The 10,261-nt window shown below is 29.1% G+C and overlaps 1 protein-coding gene across 2 annotated transcripts in view; it reads left to right on the forward strand.

Moving 5' to 3' along the window:
- The window catches only part of LOC108692316 (nuclear factor related to kappa-B-binding protein), a 77,869-nt gene that overhangs the window by 66,289 nt on the left and 1,319 nt on the right, over positions 1-10,261 (forward strand). Inside the window, exon 16 of one of the 2 annotated variants that reach the window (XM_018200514.1) lies at positions 1,088-2,422. The exons of the other annotated variant lie outside the window; for it this stretch is intronic. Within the exon in view, the coding sequence (XP_018056003.1) occupies positions 1,088-1,504 (417 nt within the window). The 3' untranslated portion in view covers positions 1,505-2,422. Of the gene's footprint in view, positions 1-1,087; positions 2,423-10,261 lie in introns of those variants that run through there. 2 annotated transcript variants of the gene reach the window in all.

Here is a 10,261-nt window from a genome sequence, read left to right on the forward strand (position 1 = left end):
AAATGTTGTCTGCAATGTTATATATTATGTTGAATGTACAATAATATTTAAAAAAATCATTTTCCTAATAAATTTTTTAACACAACAGCAATAATAAAATGCATTGTTTAAAATGTAAATGCAATATGTCTTCCATTTACAGCCATTTATGCATATTAAGAAAACATCTTCAGATTACTAAATAACTAAATTTTTTAGACAGCCGACATTTGAACTATTTTTTTCTTTTGTAATTCGGAATGTCAACTTTAAGATATTGAAACATATTTTTCCTTTAAACATTTTTGTATGAAAAAGTGCATTTTTCTCATTTTGTTAACTATATTTAGTTATAACAATTTATATACAATTTGTTATAAATATACTTTACTTTCTAAAGATGTCAAAATATGCATAAAAATCATTTAATAATTTTTATATATTTGTAAAAGTGATGAAAATTAATCCAAAACACAAATGATCCAACATGTGTAGTAAGGGTGTGTTAAACTAAGATATGTATTAATATGTTCTTAAAAAGATGTATGTCCATTGCGAAATTGATTTTTCGGCTTAGATATCCGATACAAAAAATTCCAAAAGATTATTAATTACCATATTTTTCACATAACAAAATAACGAAAAAGAAGTTGTTTTTCCTAATTTTTCTTCAAACAGTGTCATTTTTTTTATTTTTTAATGAAAATTATTAATTGTAGTAGGGGCGATAGCGACATTCGTAATTAATAATAATCTTTTTGAAATTTTTGTTCCAAATGTATCTATATATATATAAACCGAAAAATCAATTCCGCAATGAACATACATCTCTTTTTAAAATGCTACATTAATGCTACAAAAGCAAATACTTAAAAACAATGTTTACATTGGTCATAAATTTTTTTTATATTATTAACTTGTACTTTTATAAATATTCAAGATTGCTTTTATTACATAGTATATTTACTGAAAACATCCTAAAAGAAAACATCCCTAAAGAAAAATCTCAATTTTTTGGCTATCATAATAGAATAGACTCCTTAAATAAAGATAAAATAATACCATTCGAGTAGTGTTTCCGAACATGTCTTTATATGAATATTTACAGGTGGTGCCACAAGCGCAAGCATCTTCTAATCAATCAAAAATAATAGCAGTCAGCACACAACATCAACAATCTCAGCCTCAACAGGCTCAAACTGTTCGAATGGTTACCGCTCAACTTGCGGGAAAACCTATTGTATTAGCAAGCAGTAACAAAAACGTTGGAGTTGCAGTGAGTACTAGTGGTGGGAACGTAGTATTAGGCAAGCAGCCCACTTCTCAGCAACAACATCAACAACAAACGCAGCAACCAATTATCTTGCCGAGTCAACTGCTCAACATCAAAACATTACATGGACTCAAAGTGATTCCCACTCCTACCGGATTAAAAACCGCAGGTGGGGCCGTATACGCTCGAGTTATCGCCCCTACAACGATTGCCTCTACACAGGCTACATCGAATCAACAGCAGGCTCTTTAAACACAATCACTAAGAAATACTTCATACAGCACACCTTGACAGAATTAATATTATTTACATACATTTATATTTAATTTGGTTGGCACTGTTTTTTTATGCATGCACATACGCGAATATGCGTACACATCTACACATACTCGGTGCTTTCCAATTATGAAATCATTAGACACTTTCGAGTACACAGTACACAAGTCGTGTTTCGAATTGCCATAATCGTCGACACAACATTCAATCCGAGGGCTACTAGTCGGCTGTTTTTTTTAGTGACAATTATATTATATTACCAATCGCGACGACTATAAATTGGTGGCCGGCAATTTTCCTTCTTTTTCATTACAGACAATACAGAAAAAAGCTACATTTAGTCTAACTCTATTCGAAATTGTATACAGCGTATACAATCTGCTCCAATAGAATTGTGTACAATGCTACACTTTGTGCATTTGGATGTCAAGATGTGTTAAGCAAGATTGGAAAGCGCCCAGTGTATACATACAAGGTGTTCCAGATTTTGTGTGAGAGTTCTCGTTATAGTATATTCCTGAGGTCATATCGAGATGAAAATCTTAGAACCAAAACATCGAGGAATTTTTTAATCAGAAGAGATTTTAAAGTTAAACTGTTCAAAGTTCACGCGTCAGGCGTGGCACAATAATAAAGATGTTTTCAAGCATCAGTTCTATTTTCCTTTAAACATCTTTACTACTTATACAAGTGTTATGCCTAAGCATGCTAATTTCGGATAATTTAACTGGCTAATTAGCTTTAAACACCTTTCTCATTTAAAAACTATTGTAGCCTAAACGTTTTGATATTAAGATTTTCGTTTTATTGAAATGATTCAGGAATCAGTTAATGGATGTCACGCAAAGTCTGGAGACATCTTGTTATATAAAAAAAATAAGTTAATAAATTATAAAGAAAAAAATATTATATGCTTACACTGATTATTTAAATTTAATAATAATCTGTAACATTTTCATCGGATTAAAAGCAAAATGTGGAAAAAAATGTGTAATGAAAATATGTGCAAGTTTACTTGCAATTAAATATTAACATTATTAAGGAGATGCTAAACCGATTATCGAATTTGATTGAGGTCGACAGTACAGACTTTTAATTCCAAATTCGATAATAGTGATGACATCTTTGATTCATTTCTTCTATTATATAATATATATCGTTCTGTCTTATTCAAACGCATACATCTGTTCTTATCTAACATATACCAGCACCATCTATCGCAAAACCACACAATTACTGCTACAATTTCGGCTGTTGTCATTCCCACTTCACAAAGCATCCGTATGCACGTATTTTCTATACGGTGAAGATTTCTTCTAGACCTTCAATCTACAACTCGGTATCGTTCGTTCCAGTAATGTGATCTCAACTGCATGCTTATTTTTAACATATGGACTCTAAAACTTTTATATCAAGCAAATATATATCTCAAGTGACAGCTGTACGAATCAAAAGTAAGTGAATTATTTAACTTTTTTTCGATTTTCTCATAAAATCCGGTGCAGCTGAGGTTCTATTTGTGCGCACTTTAATTTATGTTATAATTTGCAATCCATAAATTCAATTCAGAGATTTTTCACCGTTTGGAAATGTGAGTAAAACAGGAAGATTCAGCATCTCCTTAAATTTAAATTTTCTTTCTTGTGTGTACTTATGCTGTTAAATATGACTTAAATAACAATATAAATTTCCAAATAAGTAATTTTTTTAGATACTTGTTCGCGATATTATGTGACCTCGAAAATACTTCTGATATAAATATCTTATATTTTTAATAGAAAACATATGCCAGATTTTTAAAAATTATCAAATAAAATTAATCGAATAATTCCTAAATCGATTTATTTATGTATATAAATTCTACACACGCATATATGCACACGCACGCATACACACGCGCGCGCGCGCGAAATGCCTTACTTAATTTATTTCCAATTGTTCCATCTTTTGGTAAATTTTACCTATTAGGTAAATCTGCGCATGTGATTGAATAATCTTGCTACTTACCCAACAAGTAAAATTTATCAAAAGGTAGAACAACTGGCCCTTAGTCACTCAAAATTAGTAAATTTTAGAAATAAATCTTTTAGACAAAAATTATGGTCTAAAAGAAGACAAATAACAGTAAAATTTACTCCCTAAGGTCATAAGATCATCATCATTTAAAAGAATAAGATAAATGATTTTTTTGTAATACAATTCCTACAATTATTCAATATATAAAAATATTGAAGAAATATTTTTTAAAATATTTTAAAAAATATCAGTAATTTAATATTTTATACTTTAATCTGACACATTTTAATCTGAAAATATTTTATAAACTATTCATTTTTTGATAATTGTATCTCTATTTTAATGCATCAAATAAATCGATTAATAGAAAGAAAGTACACAGTTACTTTTCAAAAAAAGATGTAATTGTATATTACAAATTCCATAATTTTTTTTAAGCAATTATATTTATACCAATTAATTCTTAACTTATTTTTATTATTCTGTGTATAAAAGTATTAAAGTATTAGCTATAAAAAATTGAAAATAGTTTATGAAATATTTTATATTACATGTAAAAAATGTGCCAGAATAGAATGTTACGTCAGAGTCCTAGTCCTCTTTATTTCACGGGAATTAAAAGATTTAAGAAAGGGGTTTGGATTACATCGATTGACGTTTTGCTGTTTAAATAAAAAATGTCAACTAAGGAATTTGGCAAATTTATTTTATTGATGAATTAATTTTAATCTACTGATTGAAGTATTCAAATATTCCTAGCTTATTGTCATTTGACGGGATACTTCTTTGATGTGTTCGAATTTTTTTTTATTTTTTTTTATTTTTTTATATTTTGATACTTCACCATTAATGGTTTTTAAATTTTCATATCCATTACTCTTTGTTCGTTAATTTAAGATTGTATCTTTGCATTGTAGTACAAGAAGGCTTTGTAAGCCGAAATGTTAATTATATTAATCTAAAATTAATTTAATTATAGCTCGAAATAAGCCACATTATGTTAATTTTTTTACTATTAGGTGTACAACTTTGCTTCCGCCGTTTTTCTAGATGACTTTAGTAGCGGTAAGTGGTGGTCGAAATAAATAGATCATAGACGTCATACAATAAACTTGGGCATCTGTCAACATAACCCCATTGAAACATTAGTCGATTTGTGTATGCATCATAAAGTTATTCTCGATTGAAAATGTCAGTTTACGAGCCAAATTCTCGTCATTTGCGGGAGGTTTTAATTTTTTGCTTCAATATGAAGAAATCTGCGGCTGAGGCCCATCGAATGCTTTCAAATACTTATGGTGAGGCCGCTATTAGTAAAAGAACGTGTCATGAGTGGTTTCAACGCTTCAAGAACGGTGATTTTGACGTCCAAGGTCATGCTCTGTATTTGGTGGGACCAGCTCGGCGTAGTGTATTATGCACTGTTAAAATCGACTGAAACAATCACAGGCGATCGATATCGAACGCAATTGATGCGTTTGAGCCGAGCATTGAAAGACAAACGGCCGCAATACGAGAGACACGATAAAGTGATTTTGCAGCATGACAATGCTCGACCCCATGTTGCGAAAGTGGTCAAGACATACTTGAAAACGTTGAAATGGGAAGTCCTATCCCACCCGCCGTATTCTCCCGCCGTATTGCTCCCTCTTGTTTCGATCAATGGCACACGGCCTGGCTGATCAGCACTTCCGGTCTTATGAAGAAGTAAAAAATTGGATCGATTCGTGGATAGCCTCAAAAAATGACCAGTTTTTTCAACGCGGTATTCGTACGCGATATTCGTACGCTACCCGAAAGATGGGAGAAAGTAGTGGCCAGCGATGGACAATACTTTGAATCATAAATGTATAACCAGTTTTTTACAATAAAGCCTCGAATTTCGGAAAAAAACGGCGAAAGCAAAGTTGTCTAACATCTAATACTTCTGATGTATTTTCGCGCGCTGAACACGAATCCGGCAATGAAATTAGTCTATCACGTCAGGTTTTTGCGAAAAGTGAAATGAAAGGAGTCAAAATTGTTTTTTAACATATTTATAATTTTTTTGCTAGCGAAGTAAATTTTTTTTCTACTTTCGTTTACGGCATCTTAAAGTGCCAACTTTTATCTTTAAAATATATTTTTTTTAATGCCGTTTTTTTTCACCGAGATAATCTCTGCCTAGTCTCTAGTCACAAAAAAAATGTTTTGTGCTAAAAATGTTTTTGAAGAAAAAGTTTTAAGAACTGTGCATTGATTTTAGTAGCAAAATTTTTAAGATCACTAAATCCATATCTGAAGTCAAATTTTCGAAATTCAAAATGGAGAATCCAATATGACGGAAAAATTTGTCCACGCAAAAAAATTTGTATCACTAAAATGTGTCATTTGTGCTTTAATTTAATTTACAAAATATTGTTTATAATAATTTAATTTTGGAATTTACAAAATTTGTAAAAGAATTTCAAATTTAAATTAAGTAAAAAAATTGTTAACTGGGCAGAGAAGAACTTGCATTCTATTTTTTATGTCTGTAGACCATTTAATTATAAAAAGAGCAATTTTACAATCTTTCTATGTTTCTCAGAATGCACCACGTGAAGATAATCTACATTACACTTTTTTTTATTTTTTATTTTTTTATTTTTTATTTTTTCATTGTTTTTATTTTTTTATTTTTTTTTATTATCTACATTATTTTTATCGCTTTTTAAATTTCTTCAGATTATATTTCAGATTATATCATTTATAATTTTATATATATGAATTTTTTTATCTTTTCTCTAAATTACAGTAATTAAAGTTGTAAATATTTAACTTTACTAGCTTTAATTATATATTGTCAAAGCAGCGTCTCATATGCTTTCTTTTATGAAGTTCTTCCGGTTTCTCACACTTAAGATACAGTGAATGGGTCAAGGATAACAAAAAAGTCTTACACCATTTTGAGATATGCGGTAGTTTTTGAATTAAAAAAAAGAACGTCTAAGCCAATGTGCAATGAAGCCGCGCCGCACGAATTCACTCCATAGCAACGGCGCGCAAGGGGAGGGGGAGGAGTGAGGAAAAGGAAAGCGGCGCGACTTCACTGTAGCGGATACATAGAAATATCGTAAAATGCTCTTTTTATGGCTAAATGGTCTACAGATATAAAAACATAAAAAATAGAATGCAGAATATTCTTTGCCCAGTTAACAATTTTTTTACTTAATTTAAATTTGAAATTCTTTTACAAATGTTTAAAATTCCAAAATTAATATTGTAAACAATATTTTTTTAATTAAATTAAAGCGCAAATAACAAATTTTAATGATACAAATTTTTTTGCGAGTACAAATTTTTCCGCCATATTGGATCCTCCATTTTGAATTTCGAAAATTTGACAGATTCGGATTTAGTGACCTTAAAAATCTTGCTACTAAAATCATCATACAGTTCCTAAAATTTTTTCTTCAAAAACATTTTTGGCACAAAACGTTTTTCTTTGTGACTACGCAGAGATTATCTCAGTGAAAAAAAACATACGGCGTTAAAAAAAATATATTTTAAAGATAAAAGTTGGCACTTTAAAATGCCGTAAACAAAAGTAGAAAAAAAAATTTACTTCGTTAACAAAAAATCACAAATATGTCAAAAAACATTAATTTTGATATCTTTCAACTTCATTTTTCGCAAAAATCTGATAATAGAACAATTTTATTGCCGAATTCGTATTCAGCGTGCGAAAATACATCGGAAATGACATTTTTTATTTTATTATAACAGCAGAAAAAAAGTCTTAAAACATTGACCTGTGTTATCGTCTCAGACTAAGGCAGTGGATGTCTTATCGCGTGTATCACTCGAGCACAATCAATTTAAATTTCAAAACAGAAGTCTACGTACATACAAACACAATAACACTACTTCAAATAGTGTGCTCGTTGATCTGCTTTTAGATCAAGGAAATCATTTTATGTGACTTGGGATAGGATCTTGCGACCTTGTGAGAGGAAGTATGCGAAAGAAGGAATTAAAATAAATTCATGCAAATAGTCTTAAATAAATTTTAATCAAATAAAAAAAATTTGTGATAACATAATAATGAAGGTAATTATACCTAACATAATTTTAAAATTCTCGAAATAAAAAAACTATATAATTAAATTTAATTACATAATTAAATTATATAATTAAATATAATTAAATTATTTACTCTAAAATTAAAATGTGTAAATTGTGTCACGTGATCCATGGGTGATTTCACATTTCTTCGGAAGGAGTTGAATAGAATCTTGGAAAATGTTTAAGAATTTGGATCTATCTCCTGTTCATTACTTTACATAAATTAGTTTAATTAATTAACGGGATACGAATATGTATATAAGAATAAATCATTCAATCGCGTTTCAAGGTTAAAAGGATTGTTATTCTTTCGTTTGGCGAATATCTGAAAGGAAAGTCTTAAATTCAAGAAACATTATTTTAGAGTAATTTAAAGGTTGAGGATTTTTAAAAAAGTTCTTCAAAATCATTTGAATTAAAACGATTAGGGTAGATAATAATTTGATAATAATTTGTTCGTATTGGAGAGAAGAGAAGGAGTGATTATTAATTTTCAGGAACTTCGGAGGAAGGCGACTGAATTTATTTATTTATTGGAGAAAAGGGGGGAGAATATATTTTCAGAAAGTTCAAAGAAAGGCGAAGTTTGTTTTTAAGTGAATTATTTTCTAAATCAGAAAATGTATAAGAAGTCTCTAAGGCCGATATTCATAGTTCTTATTAAGACTATCTTAGGTAATGTCTTAAGACGCAATATGGTTCTCTGATTAGTTCGTGACTTCTTAAGACTGTACTTAAGATCTTGAACATAAGATCCGATTATGAATATCGGCCAGTACCCATCCACCAGTACCATCAATATAGGTAAGTCTAAGGCCAGTTCATAGACAGTCCTTATATTCAAGATCGTCTTAAATTCAGCCTTGAGGTGTCGCGAATCAGAGGGCCGCATTAGCGTCTTATATAAGAATATAATATATAAGAATATAAAGTATTTCATTCTCAAAGAATCGTCTTAAACATGATGGCTGAACAAAAAATTTGACCTAAATTTATGCTAAGCATTTGATTGGTTATTCTTGATTTAGGATATTTGATTGATTGTCCTAATTTAATCTGCCGGTCATTATGCATAATAAAATACCTTATATTATGGGCACCTTATATTATGCGCAAGATCACAGTCGAGCTATCAATCAGAATTGTTGATAAGTTGTGATCGTTTCGTGATAAATTCGAATATATTATTTATCAGTACACATATAGCGCTGTTTGCAATACATGTTATTAAATACAAAAGATATTAAACACAAAATAAATATTAAAAAACAATATTATAGAATTCGCTAAAAAATTTATTTTTATAACATAATCTTATAACATGTGGAATGCATTAAATTATAGAAAATAATTATTTCATTAAAAATTATCCTTTTAATGAAATCCTTTTCGAGATAATTGTTCAAACTATTGTTTAAACTAATATAATATGAAACGATGATATCTTTGATAACGGAAATGGAATCTCGATTTGACTTTACGTCATTTAACGCAAATTGCTTCATCTTTTGGAAATGAAAAATATTTAATTTGATAATTTTTCGTTTTTCAATAATAATTTTAATTTTTTACTTTAAACTTCATCAAATAACAAGAAGTACAGGATTCTAATTTTTCAAAAAACAATACGAAGATGTGCACATAAGAGTTACAATTAAGCGTATATATAACACCTATAATATAATATTGTATATTAAAAGTATAAAAATTCTATAAATAACGCATTACAAGTTTTATTGTCTTACTAGTTACACAAATTTTTAAGTTTAAAATTTTATTTCCTGACACACATATAATTTATTTCTGTGAATGTTTACTATTTTTCGAAGACTTTTGACTGGAATTCGTCTTTTTTATTAAGCTGTTTAAATTTTTCACTTTTGGAATGAATGGAATCGTAAACCAAAATGTATTATCTCTTTCATTGCTTTTTTTTTAGTCATTCTGTGACGGAGTTTTTCTCTCTGAATGCTCTTAATTCTATTACTGATTGCATCAAAGATGAATTTAACAAATCGACACAGATGAATTAAACAAAGTCTACCTCTATCACAAACAAAATTTGATATTATTTTTATCTTAGTCATTGTCAATCTTATTTCCCTTCAAAAAGTATCTGACTGTCTTATTGATTATACAATTTTAAGTTTAAAATTTTACTTCTTGACACATATAATTTATTTCTGTGAATGTGTACTATTTTTCGAAGACTTTCTCACTGGAATTCATTATCTCACATCATCGATGTTTTAATTGTTCTGACAAAGTTATTAATATAAGAAATGAAGTTGGCGATTGACAGATGAGTATTTCACTTGGATGAAATTATTTGCTTTAACCATTTTTAACATCATTTCCTTCTTTACAAGAGAAATTTCAAACATTTGTATTCGCCGTAGGCGAATAATTTTCTCTATTCTTTGTGGAATGTCCATCCGTTCATGGCCAATAACTTCGAAATAACATCGTCTATATCATCAGGTAATCCTAATCCTAATAAAAAGTAATATGTTGATAATATATTGATAACGAGTATTTGAAGATGGCTCAATGAAGAACCCAAAACATATAATGCGTTATTTATAGAACTTTTATTATTAATATACAATATTATATTATAGATATATATAT

Source organism: Atta colombica, unplaced genomic scaffold, assembly GCF_001594045.1.
Source record: "Atta colombica isolate Treedump-2 unplaced genomic scaffold, Acol1.0 scaffold69, whole genome shotgun sequence".
NCBI lineage: Eukaryota > Metazoa > Arthropoda > Insecta > Hymenoptera > Formicidae > Atta > Atta colombica.